This window comes from Oncorhynchus mykiss, chromosome 19 (assembly GCF_013265735.2).
Source record: "Oncorhynchus mykiss isolate Arlee chromosome 19, USDA_OmykA_1.1, whole genome shotgun sequence".
NCBI lineage: Eukaryota > Metazoa > Chordata > Actinopteri > Salmoniformes > Salmonidae > Oncorhynchus > Oncorhynchus mykiss.
The window spans coordinates 46,344,107-46,363,285 of NC_048583.1; the positions used below are offsets into that span (position 1 = coordinate 46,344,107).

The 19,179-nt window shown below is 44.4% G+C and overlaps 1 protein-coding gene across 3 annotated transcripts in view; it reads right to left on the reverse strand.

The window, feature by feature from the left end:
• Window positions 1–19,179, reverse strand: part of LOC110498005 (low density lipoprotein receptor adapter protein 1-B) — an 82,444-nt gene that overhangs the window by 10,959 nt on the left and 52,306 nt on the right. For all 3 annotated transcript variants that reach the window (XM_036954934.1, XM_036954933.1, XM_036954935.1), the window contains exons 6-8: window positions 10,104–10,199; window positions 2,954–3,087; window positions 2,346–2,380 (exon numbers count right to left, since the gene is read on the reverse strand). In XM_036954934.1, the coding sequence (XP_036810829.1) occupies window positions 2,346–2,380; window positions 2,954–3,087; window positions 10,104–10,199 (265 nt within the window). The remainder of the gene's footprint in view (window positions 1–2,345; window positions 2,381–2,953; window positions 3,088–10,103; window positions 10,200–19,179) is intronic.

Below are 19,179 nucleotides of genomic sequence, written 5' to 3' on the forward strand. Positions count from 1 at the left end.
CAAAGGTACAGTGCCTTGCGAAAGTATTCGGCCCCCCTTGAACTTTGCAACCTTTTGCCAAATTTCAGGCTTCAAACATAAAGATATAAAACTTTATTTTTTTGTGAAGAATCAACAACAAGTGGGACACAATCATGAAGTGGAACAACATTTATTGGATATTTCAAACTTTTTTAACAAATCAAAAACTGAAAAATTGGGCGTGCAAAATTATTCAGCCCCCTTAAGTTAATACTTTGTAGCGCCACCTTTTGCTGCGATTACAGCTGTAAGTCGCTTGGGGTATGTCTCTATCAGTTTTGCACATCGAGAGACTGAAATTTTTTCCCATTCCTCCTTGCAAAACAGCTCGAGCTCAGTGAGGTTGGATTGAGAGCATTTGTGAACAGCAGTTTTCAGTTCTTTCCACAGATTCTCGATTGGATTCAGGTCTGGACTTTGACTTGGCCATTCTAACACCTGGATATGTTTATTTGTGAACCATTCCATTGTAGATTTTGCTTTATGTTTTGGATCATTGTCTTGTTGGAAGACAAATCTCCGTCCCAGTCTCAGGTCTTTTGCAGACTCCATCACGTTTTCTTCCAGAATGGTCCTGTATTTGGCTCCATCCATCTTCCCATCAATTTTAACCATCTTCCCTGTCCCTGCTGAAGAAAAGCAGGCCCAAACCATGATGCTGCCACCACCATGTTTGACAGTGAGGATGGTGTGTTCAGCTGTGTTGCTTTTACGCCAAACATAACGTTTTGCATTGTTGCAAAAAAGTTCCATTTTGGTTTCATCTGACCAGAGCACCTTCTTCCACATGTTTGGTGTGTCTCCCAGGTGGCTTGTGGCAAACTTTAAACGACACTTTTTATGGATATCTTTAAGAAATGGCTTTCTTCTTGCCACTCTTCCATAAAGGCCAGATTTGTGGAATATACAACTGATTGTTGTCCTATGGATAGAGTCTCCCACCTCAGCTGTAGATCTCTGCAGTTCATCCAGAGTGATCATGGGCCTCTTGGCTGCATCTCTGATCAGTCTTCTCCTTGTATGAGCTGAAGGTTTAGAGGGACGGCCAGGTCTTGGTAGATTTGCAGAGGTCTGATACTCCTTCCATTTCAATATTATCGCTTGCACAGTTCTCCTTGGGATGTTTAAAGCTTGGGAAATCTTTTTGTATCCAAATCCGGCTTTAAACTTCTTCACAACAGTATCTCGGACCTGCCTGGTGTGCTTCTTGTTCTTCATGATGCTCTCTGCGCTTTTAATGGACCTCAGACTATCACAGTGCAGGTGCGTTTATACGGAGACTTGATTACACACAGGTGGATTGTATTTATCATCATTAGTCATTTAGGTCAACATTGGATCATTCAGAGATCCTCACTGAACTTCTGGAGTGGAGAGAGTTTGCTGCACTGAAAGTAAAGGGGCTGAATAATTTTGCACGCCCAATTTTTCAGTTTTTGATTTGTTAAAAAAGTTTGAAATATCCAATAAATGTCGTTCCACTTCATGATTGTGTCCCACTTGTTGTTGATTCTTCACAAAAAAATACAGTTTTATATCTTTATGTTTGAAGCCTGAAATGTGGCAAAAGGTCGCAAAGTTCAAGGGGGCCGAATACTTTCGCAAGGCACTGTAAGTGAATATTTATGGTGTTGTTTATAACTTTTTTGTCTCCAAAATGGTGAATATTCCTCTGGCTGTTTTGGGTTCTAAGCGCCGTTCTCAGATTATGCTTTTTCCGTAAAGTTTTTTTGAAATCTGACACAGCGGTTGCATTAAGGAGAAGTCTATCTTTAATTCTGTGAATAACACTTGTATCTTTTATCAATGTTTATTATGAGTATTTCTGCACAATCACAGGATGTTTTGGAATCAAAACATTACTGCACGTAAGGTGCCAATGTAAACTGAGATTTTTGGATATAAATATGCACAGTATCGAAAAAAACATACATGTATTGTGTAACATGATGTCCTATGAGTGTCATCTGATGAAGATCATCAAAGGTTAGTCATTCATTTTATGACTCCTATCTTTGGCTGGAAAAATGTCTGTTTTTTCGACTTGGCTATGACCGAACATAATCATATGTGGTGCTTTCGGTGTAAAGCATTTTTGAAATCGGAAACGATGGGTAGATTAACAAGATGTTTATCTTTCATTTGCTGTATTGGACTTGTTAATGTGTGAAAGTTACATATTTCTAAAAAATATTTTTGAATTTCGCGTGCTGCCTTTTCAGCGGAATTTTGTCGAGGGGTTCCCGCTAGAAAGGTTAACCACCGGCTATTGTGTGTGTGTGGTAATGCAGAGGGACTGGACAGGGCACAGTAAAATCACACACCTTGAGAAAGCTTCATCCAGACCATCCTCAAGCTCCTGCCAGACAAAAACACACATATAGACAAGGTCAGGGAAAGAAGACCATATCAAAATAATTGAAATACTGTTTAAAAAACTAGATTTGTTTCAGAAAGGTTTACAGTAGGTAAACTACAGGAAGTGATGGCATCATGAATGGCTCTTTTGCCTTTACAACTATAAATGGAACGTTTGGATTCTGAGCAGCTAAAGGAAACACACACCTCTATCCAAACGTTCCCTGTAATATAAGTATATGATTGCAGAATAACAGCTCCACACCCTCCCCTGCTATGGGGACCATCTGATAAGTCTTGTTCTATTCAATGCACCATTGTCCTGAGCTAAACTCAACCCATAATCTTACTCTATAATAAAGACACTGCCTTTGAATCAAGTATGTATGCTAGGAGCTACTGTCAATACTGTATTATTTCAATCTTACCCTTACAGTATACTGGTAGCCATTCTATGTCCATTTGATGTAACCATACAGCTCTCCAAGCCTTCATTCTCTCATCCATAAAGCATCGCCCCTCTTATTAAGCATGTGTAGCTACAGTGGTTCTATTCTAGCCCCCATTCTCTTACCCATACAGTATTGTTGTTCTCTGTGGTGTGGTTGTGCGTCATGAATGGGTCTGGTTCGCTCTCCTTTGTCCCCGAGCGCAGCAGCGCCACGTTTGCTCCCTCTGCCAAGTCTAGAAGGTTCCCTGTGGCCACTTCTGTAACACAGAGAAAACAAACATACTAGATTAATCTCAGAGGGAAGAACCGTACTTTCAATATCAACAGCATTGCAGGACTTCTGTACAGACATCTATTACATATCTTATTGTCACATACCGGCACCAAAACCCCACGCACAATTATGACCATCATGTGAAAACATAACAGCAACATGAATCATGCAGACAAAGGCCATTATGGGAATCATTACGACCATTACGACCCTCATAATGTGTGTCATCAACATGGAAGGTTTGGGGCGGCAGGTAGCCTAGTGGTTAGAGCATCGGGCCAGTAACCGAAAGGCTGCTAACTCGAATCCCTGAGCTGACAAAGTACAAATCTGTCGTTCTGCCCCTGAACAAGGCAGTTTAACTCACTGTACCTAGGCCGTCACTGTAAATAAGAATTAGAGGTCGACCGATTAATCGGAATGGCCGATTAATTAGGGCCGATTTCAAGTTTTCATAACAATCGGTAATCTGCATTTTTGGACACCGATCATGGCCGATTACATTGTACTCCACGAGGAGACTGCGTGGCAGGCTGACTACCTGTTATGCGAGTGCAGCAAGGAGCCATGGTAAAGTGCTAGCTAGCATTAAACTTATCTTATAAAAAACAATCAATCTTCACATAATCACTAGTTAAATACACATGGTTGATGATATTACTAGTTTATCTAGCTTGCCCTGCATTGCATATACTCGATGCGGTGCACGTTAATTTATCATTGAATCATAGCCTACTTCACCAAACGGGTGATTTAACAAGCTCATTCACGAAAAAAGCACTGTCATTGCACCAATGTGTACCTAACCATAAACACAACGCCTTTCTTAAAATCAATACATAAGTATATATTTTTTAAACCTGCATATTTAGTTAATATTGCCTGCTAACATTAACTTATTTTAACTAGGGAAATTGTGTCATTTCTCTTGCGTTCTGTGCAACAGAGTCAGGGTATATGCAGCCGTTTGGGCCACCTGACTCGTTGCGAACTGTGAAGACTATTTCTTCCTAACAAAGACAGCCAACTTTGCCAAACGGGGGATGATTTAACAAAAGCGCATTTGCGAAAAGAGCATAATCGTTGCATTATTATTAAAATCAATACATAGAAGTATTTATTTTTAAACTAGCATATTTAGTTAAAAGATATTCATGTTAGCAGGCAATATTAAACTGGGGAAATTGTCACTTCTCTTGCGTTCATTGCACGCAGAGTCAGGGTATATGCAACAGTTTGGGCCGCCTGGCTCGTTGCTAACTAATTTGCCAGAATTTTACGTAATTATGACATAACATTGAAGGTTGTGCAATGTAACAGGAATATTTAGACTCATGGATGCCACCCGTTAGATAAAATACGGAGCGGTTCCGTATTTCACTGAAAGAATAAACGTTTTATTTTCGAAATGATAGTTTCCGGATTTGACCATATGAATGACCTTAAGCTCGGATTTCAATGTGTTATTATGTTATAATTAAGTCTATGATTTTATATTCGATAGAGCAGTCTGACTGAGCAGTGGTAGGCAGCATTCATTCAAACAGCACTTTCGTGCGCTGTTTATGACTTCAAGCCTATCAACTCCCGGGATTAGGCTGGTGTAACCGATGTGAAATCGGAAATCGGAAATGGCTAGCTAGTTAGCGGGGTGCGCTCTAATAGCGTTTCAAACTTCACTTGCTCTGAGACTTGGAGTAGTTGTTCCCCTTGCTCTGCAAGGGCCGCGGCTTTTGTGGAGCGATGGGTAACGATGCTTCGAGGATGCCTGTTGTTGATGTGTTCCTGGTTCGAGCCCAGGGACGGAAGCTATACTTTTACACTGCAAAATACTAAACTGCCTATAAGAACATCCAATAGTCAAAGGTATATGAAATACAAATGGTAGAGAGAGAAATAGTCCTATAATTCCTATAAACCTCAACCTAAAACTTCTTACCTGGGAATATTGAAGACTCATGTTAAAAGGAACCACCAGCTTTCATATGTTCTCATGTTCTAGGCAAGGAACTTAAACGTTAGCTTTTTTACATGGCACATATTGCACTTTTACTTTCTTCTCCAACACTTTTTTTTGCATTATTTAAACCAAATTGAACATGTTTCATTATTTATTTGAGGATAAATTGATTTGATTGATTTATTATATTAAGTTAAAATAAAAGTGTTCATTCAGTATTGTTGTAATTGTCATTATTACAAATAAATAAATAAATGTTTTTTAAAAATGGTTGATTAATCGGTATTGGCTTTTTTTGGTCCTTTTTTTTGGTAGGCATTGAAAAATCATAATCAGTCGGCCTCTAATAAGAATTTGTTCCCAACTGACTTGCCTTGTTAAATAAAGGTTAAATAAAAAAATATATAAAAACATGCCCGTCTGTTGTTTGTCACTTATTGTCTAATTGATAAGTGGGCACGGAATAATCCCCCGACACACACACCTCACCATGATGACTGTGCTGTAAGGGGATTGTCTCCAATGACTGCTGTGGACGCAACTGTTTAATAGGGTTGGGAATCGTGTGTGTGTGTGTGTGTGTGTGTGTCTGCGCCATGTGTGCTTATTGATTCCCTGGTCAGACAGACGGTGTCAGTCCCCTGAGAAGAGAAGGTCAAATCTCAGTAGGTTCTCCAAATCTGTCTCAAAGTTGTACTTGGGTCTATTAATAACCTCATATACTTCCTCCTCTTTTCTCTGCATAAGAGGAGGCCCCCAAAAGAGGAAGGCTCATAAATGATCAACTCAGCCATTGCAGCAGTTCCCCTCCACTGGTTCCCTCCATCCACGACCTCTGACATTTACTGCATCTTCCCTATCACTAAGAAAGCCATTATTAGCAGGTGATTATTCATTGTATCGGTCTGTCTGGGATGGTGAAGGATGCAGAGGGGAACCACAGCACTGTTCATCACCACATTGGGTCTGGGGCTGTGTGCGGGGGGCTTAGGTTGAGAGTGGGATGGGTGTGGGGGCTTGGAACGGGTCTGGGCACCGTCTGGCAGTCTGGCCACAGGGAGTGAGTGGCAGATTGAGTCAGGAATATAATTTTAAAGGCCTCTCAGGAACTACATCTCCAAGTAGAGGACACAGGAGCATGTGCCCACACCCGCGCACACACACCAGTTTGTGTGGCAAGCAGAAAACTGGCAGAGAGGGAAGATGGGAGGTAAGTATCATGTCTCCTGAATAAAGCTGAATAGTCTCCAGCAACACTCCTTCCTGAGGTGAATAGGAGGAGGTAAATACTTACTGTAAGCACTTTGCGTCTCAGTCAAAACAACTTCCTTATGGGTCTAACCCACACATCCCTCTATGGGACTATGAATCATAGCTCAATGACAGCCAAAAGATGAAAGGGACAGGGCTGCAATCCCCTTACACCAAGCCTCTCTGTTACAAAAATACAATTTCTGGGTCAAGGGTTTTGCTCTCCTTTCTAGAGATGATCTATAAACCACTGAACCCAAACGGGCCTGATCCTATTGTAATCGCGAGCTGATCCAGTCCCATCACATGTTAACAGTATCAGATGAGATTTAGATGGATCCCACTCTGGCAGGCTGGGGTCCACCTGGCCAGACTAAGGGGACGCATGGCCAAGCAGATGTTTTAAGTCTGCTCTCTCTGTCACGCCCTGGCCTTAGAGAGGCTTATATTCTCCATTTTGGTTAGGTCAGGGTGTGACTAGGGTGGACCTTCTAGTTTCTTTATTTCTAAGTTTTCTGTTTCTATGTTTTGGCCGGGTATGGTTCTCAATCAGGGACAGCTGTCTATCGCGGTCTCTGATTGGGAATCATACTTAGGCAGCCGGTTTTTCCACCTTAGTTGTGGGTAGTTGACTTTGTTAGTGGCCTGTATAGCCCTAGGAAGCTGCACGGTCGTGTTTGTTGCTTCTTGTTTTTGTTGGCGACATTCATAATAAAAAGAAATGTACGCTCACCACGCTGCACCTTGGTCCGGTCATTTCCCTGACGACGATCGCGACAGAACTACCCACCACAAACGGACCAAGCGGCGTGGCCGGGAGGAGCAGCCTTTTCTGGAGGAATGGACATGGGAGGAGATCTTGGAAGGCAAGGGACCCTGGGCAAAGGCGGGAGAGTATCGGCATCCAAGGGAGGAGATAGAGGCGGCGAAAGCAGAGTGGCGACAATAAGAGGAGTTGGCACGAAGCCTCCAGCGATGATCCATGGCCCGGAGCCTCCAGCGATGATCCATGGCCCGGAGCCTCCAGCGATGATCCATGGCCCGGAGCCTCCAGCGATGATCCATGGCCCGGAGCCTCCAGCGACAGGATCCATGGCCCGGAGCCTCCAGCGACAGGATCCATGGCACGGAGCCTGCAGCGACAGGATCCATGGCACGGAGCCTGCAGCGACAGGATCCATGGCACGGAGCCTGCAGCGACAGGATCCATGGCACGGAGCCTGCAGCGACAGGATCCATGGCACGGAGCCTGCAGCGACAGGATCCATGGCACGGAGCCTGCAGCGACAGGATCCATGGCACGGAGCCTCCTGCAGCGACAGGATCCATGGCACGGAGCCTCCTGCAGCGACAGGATCCATGGCACGGAGCCTCCTGCAGCGACAGGATCCATGGCACGGAGCCTGCAGCGACAGGATCCATGGCACGGAGCCTGCAGCGACAGGATCCATGGCACGGAGCCTGCAGCGACAGGATCCATGGCACGGAGCCTGCAGCGACAGGATCCATGGCACGGAGCCTGCAGCGACAGGATCCATGGCACGGAGCCTGCAGCGACAGGATCCACGGCACGGAGCCTGCAGCGACAGGATCCACGGCACGGAGCCTGCAGCGACAGGATCCACGGCACGGAGCCTGCAGCGACAGGATCCACGGCACGGAGCCTGCAGCGACAGGATCCACGGCACGGAGCCTGCAGCGACAGGATCCACGGCACGGAGCCTGCAGCGACAGGATCCACGGCACGGAGCCTGCAGCGACAGGATCCACGGCACGGAGCCTGCAGCGACAGGATCCACGGCACGGAGCCTGCAGCGACAGGATCCACGGCACGGAGCCTGCAGCGACAGGATCCACGGCACGGAGCCTGCAGCGACAGGATCCACGGCACGGAGCCTGCAGCGACAGGATCCACGGCACGGAGCCTGCAGCGACAGGATCCACGGCACGGAGCCTGCAGCGACAGGATCCACGGCTCGGAGCCTGCAGCGACAGGATCCACGGCTCGGAGCCTGCAGCGACAGGATCCACGGCACGGATCCTGCAGCGACAGGATCCACGGCACGGAGCCTGCAGCGACAGGATCCACGGCACGGAGCCTCCTGCAGCGACAGGATCCATGGCACGGAGCCTCCTGCAGCGACAGGATCCATGGCACGGAGCCTCCTGCAGCGACAGGATCCATGGCACGGAGCCTCCTGCAGCGACAGGATCCATGGCACGGAGCCTCCTGCAGCGACAGGATCCATGGCATGGAGCCTCCTGCAGCGACAGGATCCATGGCACGGAGCCTGCAGCGACAGGATCCATGGCATGGAGCCTGCAGCGACAGGATCCATGGCACGGAGCCTGCAGCGACAGGATCCATGGCACGGAGCCTGCAGCGACAGGATCCATGGCACGGAGCCTGCAGCGACAGGATCCATGGCACGGCGCCTGCAGCGACAGGATCCATGGCACGGAGCCTGCAGCGACAGGATCCATGGCACGGAGCCTGCAGCGACAGGATCCATGGCACGGAGCCTCCAGCGACAGAATCCATGGCACGGAGCCTCCTGCAGCGACAGGATCCATGGCACGGAGCCTCCTGCAGCGACAGGATCCATGGCACGGAGCCTGCAGCGACAGGATCCATGGCACAGAGCCTCCTGCAGCAAGGGTCCCCAGTCCGGGGCCTGCAGCGAGGTTCCCCAGTACAGAGGCGCCACCAAAGTGGGGGGAGCCAGAGGTGGAGCGGGGTCTGCGTCCCGCACCGGAGCCGTCACCGAAGTAAATGCCCACCCGGACCCTCCCCTATAGAGTCAGGTTTTGCGGCCGGAGACCGCATCTTCGGGGTGGGGTACTGTCACGCCCTGGCCATAGAGGCTTTTATTCTCTATTTTGGTTAGGCCAGGGTGTGACTAGGGTGACTAGCTTCTTTATTTCTATGTTTTCTCTTTCTGTTTTGGCCCGGTATGGTTCTCAATCAGGGATAGCTGTCTATCGTTGTCTCTGATTGGGAATCATACTTGGGCAGCCTGTTTTTCCACCTTAGTTGTGGGTAGTTGACTTTGTTAGTGGCCTGTATAGCCCTAGTAAGCTTCACGTTCGTTTGGTTGTTTCTTGTTTTTGTTGGCGACATTCTAAATAAAAAGAAATCTACGCTCACAGCACTGCACCTTGGTCCGGTCATTTCCCTGACACTCTCTGCGTCACACAGTGACTGACCCCTGTGATCCCCTCACAGGGGAGGGAGGGTGAGCGTCATCCTCTCTCACGCTCTGGATCAGGACTGCAGCACTTCAGTGCCTAAAACTGCACAGGCCTCACCAGCAGGATTTGAGGAAACGGTCACAGAGACTAGAACCTCTCTGCTTACAGAATTCTACAGAAGAGGAAGCTAATAGCCACAAAGAATGTAGATCCCTCACGCTTTTCAAACAAACAGTGTTTCCTGCTGTTTGGACTTCTCACGTGTCCATGGCAGAAGTCACTGATCTCCTTAACATTCCACAGTGCAAAATATATTTGAAAAACAAATAGCTCAAATAAGAGAGACAATATCCAGAGAAAAACAGATCACCATTACTTCCTACTGAAGTGTTGATCATGTCTACGTGAGTATCTTCAGGAGAATTAAGACTGTAACCAGCGTGAAGGAAGGATGGTGGATAGAGCTGTAGACAGAGGAGGCTTATCAAGCACCAGATTGACATAGTCACCTGCCCTGGGCTATATGAATAGCCTGCCCATTAAATATCATCCCATCCCTGAGGCCCTCAGGCTGAGACTTCAGGCCGGTGACTCACCTCCTCCCTTCAGACTGCCCAGTCTGGACGAGCTCTCCGACTGGCTACTACTTGCTCCTTCCCCATCTGACCCAGACTTCGCATGTTTGTCCTTCTCTGTGGGGGAGAGAGAGAGAGAGGGGGGGGGGGGGGGGCGTCAGCGAAATACAGGAGAACATTTACATCTAGCTGATCATGTTTGTGATGTCTGTAAATCATAGTTGATCATTCTCAGCAGATATCAGGCACTTGACCAAACACTCTAATACTGTATTTAGACAAGATGCCACAAAGACCACAAGCTCTGTAGTAGCTACACTTACACATGTCAGTCAGTAGCCACTGGCAAGGAGTTTTAAATAGGGCAGAACCAAACACTGGTCATGTCTGTAGCTTCAGGACCCAGTCAGTCAGGCAGGCAGTTCCTCCTTTGCCTTAATAAGGAGCATCTGGGTCACATGGATAAGGCCTGTCTCCTCTCCTAACATTCTCACCTGCTGGGAGCAGGGCTTATGCTGAGCATAGACCCAAAGAGCTTTCCTGGGATTTCCTGGATAATCTGAATGTTTTTCTCTGAATTTCAGTCTCAGTCTACACAGTACGGTTTATATACCAAGAGAAGCATCTCTACAGGATGTATAGTCCTATAAAATGCACACACAAACATACACATGTATGGACACAGTGCATTCGGAAAGTATTCAGACCCCTTGAATTTATCCAAATTTTGATACGTTCCAGCATCATTCTAAAATTAATTAAATTGTTGTTTTTCTCATCAATCTACACACAATATCCCGTAACAAAGCAAAAACAGGTTTTTAGAAATGTTTGCAAATGTATTAAAAGTTAAAAAACTGAAATACAGTGCCTTGCAAACGTATTCACCCCCCTTGGCGTTTTTCCTATTTTGTTGCATTACAACCTGTAATTTAAATGGATTTTTATTTGTATTTCATGTAATGGACATACACAAAATTGTCCAAATTGGTCAAGTGAAATTAAAAAAATAACTTGTTTCAGAAAATAAAAAAATAAAAAAAACAATGAAAAGTGGTAAGATCTGGTGCAACCAATTACCTTCAGAAGTCACATAATTAGTTAAATAAAGTCCACCTGTGTGCAATCTAAGTGTCACATGATCTCAGTATATATACACACCTGTTCTGAAAGGCCCCAGAGTCTGCAACACCACTAAGCAAGGGGCACCATGAAGACCAAGGAGCTCTCCAAACAGGTCAGGGACAAAGTTGTGGAGAAGTACAGATTAGGGTCGGGTTATAAAAAAATATCAGAAACTTTGAACATTCCACAGAGCACCATTAAATCCATTATTAAAAAATGGAAAGAATATGGCACCACAACAAACCTGCAAAGAGAGTTCCGCCCACCAAAACTCACAGACCAGGCAAGGAGGGCATTAACCAGAGAGGAAACTAAGAGACCAAAGATAACCCTGAAGGAGCTGCAACGCTCCACAGCGGAGATTGGAGTATCTGTCCATAGGACCACTTTAAACCGTACACTACACAGAGCTAGGATTTATGGAAGAGTAGCCAGAAAAAAAGCCCAAATCCTTCACACTTTTCAAACAAACAGTGTTTCCTGCTGTTGGACTTCTCACGTGTCCATGGCAGAAGTCACTGATCTCCTTAACATTCCACAGTGCAAAATATATTTGAAAAACAAATAGCTCAAATAAGAGAGACAAGATCCAGAGAAAAACAGATCACCATTACTTCCTACTGAAGTGTTGATAATGTCTACGTGAGTATCTTCAGGAGATTAAAGACTGTAACCAGCGTGAGGGAAGGATGGTGGATAGAGCTGTAGACAGAGGAGGCTTATCAAGCACCAGATTGACATAGTCACCTGCCCTGGGCTATATGAATAGCCTGCCCATTAAATATCATCCCATCCCTGAGGGCCTCAGGGATGGGATGATTGCTTAAAGAAAAAAAATAAGCAAACACGTTTGGTGTTTGCCAAAAGGCATGTGGGAGATCTCCCAAACATATGGATGAAGGTACTCTGGTCAGATGAGACTAAAATTGAGCTTTTGGCCATCAAGGAAAATGCTGTCTGGTGCAAACTCAACACCTCTCATTACCCTGAGAACACCATCCCCAGCATGGAAGCATGGTGGTGGCAGCATCATGCTGTGGGGATGTTTTTCCATTGGCAGGGACTGGGAAACTGGTCAGAATTTAAGTAATGATGGATGGCGCTAAATACAGGCAAATTCTTGAGGGAAACCTGTTTCAGTCTTCCAGAGATTTGAGACTGGGACAGAGGTTCACCTTCCAGCAGGACAATGACCCTAAGCGTACTGCTAAAGCAACACTCAAGTGGTTTAAGGGGAATCATTTAAATGTCTTGGAATGGCCTAGTCAAAGCCCAGACCTCAATCCAACTGAGAATCCGTAGTATGACTTAACGATTGCTGTACACCAGCAGGAACTCATCCAGCTTGAAGGAGCTGGAGCAGTTTGCCTTGAAGAATGGGCAAAAATCCCAGCGGATAGATGTGCCAAGCTTATAGAGACATATCCCAAAAGACTTGCTGCAAAAGGTGGCTCTACTTTTTTTGGGGGGGGGGGGGGGGGGGGGGTGAATAGTTATGCACGCTCAAGTTCTGTTTTTTTGTCTTTCTTTCACAATAAAAAAATATTTTGCATCTTCAAAGTGGTAGGCATGTTAAGTAAATCAAATGATACAAACCCCCCAAAAATAGATTTTAATTCCGGGTTGTAAGGCAACAAAATAGGAAAATCCTAAGGGCATGAATACTTTTGCAAGGCACTTTATCACATTTACATAAGTATTTCAGACCATTTACAGCGATTACAAATAAATCAAATGTATTTATATAGCCCTTCGTTCAGCTGATATCTCAAAGTGCTGTACAGAAACCCAGCCTAAAACCCCAAACAGCAAGCAATGCAGGTGTAGAAGCAGTCTTCTTGGGTATGATGCTACAAGCTGGGCACACCTGTATTTGGTGAGTTTCTCACATTCTTCTCTGCAGATCCTCTCAAGCTCTGTCAGGTTGGATGGGAAGCGTCGCTGCACAGCTATTTAAGTCTCTCCAGACATGTTAGATGGGTTCAAGTCTGGGCTCCTACTGGGCCACTCAAGGACATTCAGAGACTTGTCTCAAAGCCACTCCTGGGTTGTCTTGGCTGTGTGATCAGGCTCATTGTCCTGTTGGAAGGTGAACCTTGACCCCAGTCTGAGGTCCTGAGCACTCTGGAGCATGTTTTCATCAAGGATCTCTCTGTACTTTGCTCCGTTCATCTTTCCCTCGATCCTGACTAGTCTCCCAGTCCCTGTTGCTGAAAAACATCCCCACAGCAGGATGCTGCCATCACCATGCTTCACTGTAAGGATGGTGCCAGGTTTCCTCCAGACATAACGCTTGGCATTCAGGCCAAAAAGTTCAATCTTGGTTTCATCAGACCATCTTGTTTCTCATGGTCTGAGAGTCCTTTAGGTGCCGTTTGGCAAATTCCAAGTGGGCGGTCATTTGCCTTTTACCGAGTGGCTTATATAAAGTCCTGATTGGTAGAGTGCTGCAGAGATGGTTGTCCTTCCGGAAGGTTCTCCCAGAGAAATGTACTTCTGTTTTTTATTTGTAATAAAATGTGCAAAATTTTCCAAATCCTATTTTCGCTTTGTCATTATGGGGTATTGTGTGTAGATTGATGAGGGGAAAAGATTATCTAATCAATTTTAGAATAAGGCTGTAACATACCAAATGTGTAAAAAGGGAAGGGGTCTGAATACTTTCTGAATGCACCGAACATATCCACTATGGGTATGCATTGCATGCATGTCTCCATTCCCCTATGATAAATGGTGAGTTATTTTCTTGACGCACAAACACATACTTGTTATGCACTCTAGAAAACTAAAACACAGTATCTGAGCAGGCTTGGTCATTCTTAAAAGGCCTGGCTGCTGACCTACTGTACCTAATGCTTCCATTACCGTCAGTGGAGATTAAAAGTACATCTCAGCCTGTCCCTCAAGGGCATTGGTTACATTAAAGCCTTTTTAGGATTCCTTAGCCATCGTCCAGCTGAAGCATAAAAAAAACATAGCCCCCCCTTCTGTGAATCCCATTCTCCAGGAGAGCCAAGGTGTCTGAGTGGTGACTGGGTTCTAAACCATTCCCTGGGTGACTGCACGCTTATTTCCACTGAACTGGATAGACCCCAGATAGGTTGTGAGAGAGAGTGTCAAGCATTGAAACAATTCAAAATAATATTGAGAGGCAAAATCAAAGCTATGTGTTTACTGTAAAATACACTTCAAATCACTATTTCTCATGCAGAGAGATGAGAGCTTATAAATATTTGGGTCAGGGATGCAGTTTACAGAAATATGGCGGGGTGGGGGTGCAATGATGTTCAGCAAAGAGACAACCACCCTGATGTTCCTACCCACAATCCTCTAGGGCCATGTAACTCATGGAGCAGTCTCAAAGCTTTTTAGTTTTTAGTTCTATCTCCTTCTGCCACAAGAGAACACAACTACTTCCTTTGATATCTCCCCAAAGCCCCACTCCTTTCTACTCCTCTCCCTCATCAGCCACATTGTGTAGAACAAGACAAGACACAGCCCAGCACATCAGAGGGGTTAGCACTCCTGATGGCTTGGAGTCTGAGCAAACTCTGACAAGGGACAAGGGGGGTGAGATTGAGAGGACGAGGAGAGAGCGCAAGGGGAGAAAAGTCTGCACTCCTAATTTGCAGCTTTAATATTCATTTTTGAAATGCAGAGTGGAACACAGAAGCGGGGAAACTAAACAGTCCTCTGCTGCCTTGATCTCTAAAAAATAATGAAATAAAATGGAAATGCATCCAAATTAAAACACTATCAAAAGGCTCTGTGGTAAACACAACCTTCTCCTGTCCAAAACCACTAAAAAGGGGGGAGTAAATGAAAGGCTAGGGGGTGTAAAGGGATGAATAATTAACCTCTTCTTCACTCTCTGAGACAGGATCAACTGCACAGGCACCCAGCTGTCACAGACAGGACTGAACTGCCATTGTCACATACTCCCCCCCCCCCCCCCCCCTCACCCCCTCATCTCAGACAGTGACAAACAGAATGAGGGGTTTAGACAAGAAAAACAGGAACTTCACAAGGATCTAGGTAGATGTTTGAGCGGGATGGAGTTCTACATCCACTCCCACTAAAACCTGCAGCTTTTCATACCACACCTGTCCACTCCCGCTGGTTTTCAGTTATTAGACTAGATATAGTTTCAAGGGAGCAGAGTTGGAGAGAGAGCAGACGCTTGCACTTTCTCTTGAACTAAGTTTTGCAAATACGTAGCCTATCTTTTAGGAGTGGGAAAATTTGTAGGCAAAGACAATTAAGTGGGTAATAAATATTTATTGAAAAGGAAAAATGTGCAACGCTCACTCACCATGGTCCGCACGTTGCAATTTTTTGATAGCACCTCAACTCACGTTGGTTGAGTGCCCTCTACTTCTCTGCATTATCAATATTTATTTACAGACACTGTAGTAAACTACAACCTAATCATATTTAAGTTCATTTCCTTGGAAAGATAACTGCCACATGATTCTCAGTCCATGCATATGCAGCCTACTCTATTTCATTGAGACCACACATATAGCCTAATGTAGGACGCACTTGATCTCGCACGCCAAACTACTGTAGGAGAGGTAGGCTACTGAAATTGAAGAAGCAAATTCTGAGTGTGTGTGAATAATGCGTCAAAGGCTACAAACGCATACAAAGCATTAAAACGACCGTTTCCAAAAAATATGAGGGACAAAAGTAAAATGTCATCCCAAAGTTGTCTGACCACCCGAAAATGCAGAGCGAGCCCGCAATGATCTCTGTTGGGACCCGCAGGTCTATGCAGCCCTCTAGATCTAGTTGCCAGACTAGATACACAGTCCCAAAATACATTTTGAAACAAAATATAACTGTATGCTTGTTGCAACTGAATCTTGATAAGATTAATCATTTTATAATCAAACAAGAAGAATGGACCTCTGATTCTAAGGCACTATGTTCAGAAGACAACATAGTAAGTGCTATATGGAGGTGTGAATAGGGCTCTGGCGGTCAAGAAATTGTCAGCTGGTAATTGTCTCGCAAATATCTGCCAGTCTCACAGTAATTGATCGTTAATTAATATATATATTATATATTATATCATAGACTTAATTATAATATTACACAGAAATATGAGTCTTAGGTCATTAATATGGTCAAATCCGGAAACGATCATTTCGAAAACATTGCACAACCTTCAATGTTATGTGATAATTATGTAAAATTCTGGCAAATTAATTACGGTCTTTGTTAGGAAGAAATGGTCTTCACACATTTCGCAATGAGTCAGGCGGCCCAAACTGCTGCATATACCCTGACTCTGCTTGCACAGAGTGACAATTTCCCTAGTTAAAAGAAATTAATGTTAGCAGGCAATATTAACTAAATATGCAGGTTTAAAAATATATACTTGTGTATTGATTTTAAGAAAGGCGTTGGTGTTTATGGTTAGGTACACATTGGTGCAACAACAGTGCTTTTTTCGTGAATGCGCTTGTTAAGTCACCCGTTTGGCGAAATAGGCTGTGATTCAATGACAAATTAACAGGCACCGCATCGATTATACGCAACGCAGGTCAAGTTAGATAAACTAGTAATATCATCAACCATGTGTATTTAACTAGTGATTATGTGAAGATTGATTGTTTTTTATAAGATAAGTTTAATGCTAGCTAGCACCTTACCATGGCTCCTTGCTGCAGTCGCATAACAGGTAGTCAGCCTGCCACGCAGTCTCCTTGTGGAGTGCAATGTAATCGGCCTTAATCGGTGTCCAAAAATGCCGATTACCGATTGCTATGAAAACTTGAAATCGGCCCTAATTAATTCGGCCACTCCGATTAATCAGTCGACCTCTACACTAGTTCCTTTGTGACTTGTTTCAGGAAACTAGGCAACCTTCACGCTAGCCATGATTAGCTGAGATAATGAGTGTGCTGGACATGCCAACAGATGAGTTCAGATTGGTCTGCCATTTAGCATGCTTCTGTCTATAACATGAGCTGGTCAGTATGTGTAGGTAATCCTTTCTAACACGGCTTTATTGAAAGATATCATGTTGTAGAACTGCATAAGAGTTGCTCTCCATTTTCTGGAGGACCGAGTTTTGAAATCAGTGGAATTAGAGTATGATAGCTAAGGAGATGGAGAAAAGTCTGCCGTTTGATTGCAAATACGCAGACGGAGTCAAAACGAGAACACACAGAAGGCTGTTATATAACTTCTTCGGGATAGGGGGCAGTATTCGGAAGTTCGGATGACTGAGGTGCCCAAAGTAAACTGCCTATTACTCAGGCCCAGATGCTAGGATATGCATATAATTGGTAGTTTTGAATAGAAAACACTCAGAAGTTTCTAAAACTGTTAAAATAATGTCTGAGTATAACAGAACCTATAAGACAGGCTTAAACCCAAGGAGAATCCATACGGATTTTTTGTTTTTGAGGTGTCTGCCCATTCAAATGCTTGTTTATGGGAAAATAAAAGGAATACCTCCCAGATTGCAGTTCCTAGGGCTTCCACTAGATGTCAGTCTTTAGAAAGAGTTTCAGGCTTGTTTTTTGAAAAATGAGCTAGAATTTGTAGTTTTTCTAGGTGGTTCTCATTTTGACTGATGTCTTGTGGCGTGCGTGGATGAGGGCACACGGTAATGAACATACTGTTCTCCATCTTAAATTGTATAGTTTATTTACATATTAGGGTACCTGAGGATTGATTAGAAATGTTGTTTGACTTGTTTGGATGAAGTTTATTGCAATCCCAAGGGTCCCAGCTACATAACAAATGGTCGTTTTGTTTGATAAAATCCTTCTTTATATCCCAAAAAGTCAGTTTAGTTGGCGTGCTTGATTCAGTAATCCACCTGTTCCCCTTGTTCAAAATGCATACAAAGGAATCCCAAAAGTGTACAGTTAGCTAGCTAACGTCAGCTGGCTGGCTCGCTAGCTAACATTACGTGTATGATTTGTGTAGTTATATTATTTGTATATCAGAGACATTTGCATTGCTAGTTATAGCCTAATGTTAGCTAGCTAACATTGAACCTGGTTGGTTAGCTTCTTGCAGATTCATGTAGGGTAGTAACATTATGAGTTGGAATTATGGATCACTATTTAGCTAGCTAGCTACATGTCTAAACAAAAGACATGTAACAAGTAACCGTTTCAATAGTACGTTCAAGATGTCACTGGACAACTGTCGACAGACGTAGCTGGTAAAGTCGCTCTGGCTATCTACTCCGATTTCAGAGCACTCTCGTTTGAGTGTGCTAGAGCGCAGAATAACTGATGAATTTACTAACACTCAACACCCCTTGAATATGACCGGGTCAGTAAACGTTGGCAAAAAAGCGTAATTAAATTGTTGCCAGCAGCACAGTTGCAGTCACCAATGCTCTGGATAACATAAAAATAGCCTAACCAGCTCTGCTAGGGCAAGTAAAATGGTCAGAGTGAGCTGTTCTCTGTAAGTAGTTAGTAAGCTAGCCAACATTAGCCAGTTAGCGTGGGTGCTTGACTGCTGTTAGGGCAGAATGCTCGGATCAACCCTACTCCCCGGCCAGAGCGTCCAGTGTGCGCTCTGAACGCTTCGAAAACTAAATGCTCTGAATTTACCAACGAACAATCTGACAAGTTTATGAATGCCCAGAGCACACTCTGGCACTCCAGATTAAATGTACGTACACACCCGGAGTATAAACCAGCCTTTAGTCTTGAAATCTTTGGTTGTTTAGTACATGGCCTCATGTGAATCCTTGTAGAGATGGGTGAGGCTAAGGCTTTAGAGGGTGTGAACGATGCTGAATGGATGTAGACAAAGAGCCCTCCAGTAGGTGTACCAAAACATTCAATGGCCATTTTCTCAAAAGTGAGGTTACATGTTTATCAACTTTCAAAGCAGAATTACTTTCCCATTGTTCTTCAACTGTAGTGTATGATTATAACATTTTCTAGCTCAGAGTCTCTACTTTTATCCAATATAAAAACAATTTCAAATTTTG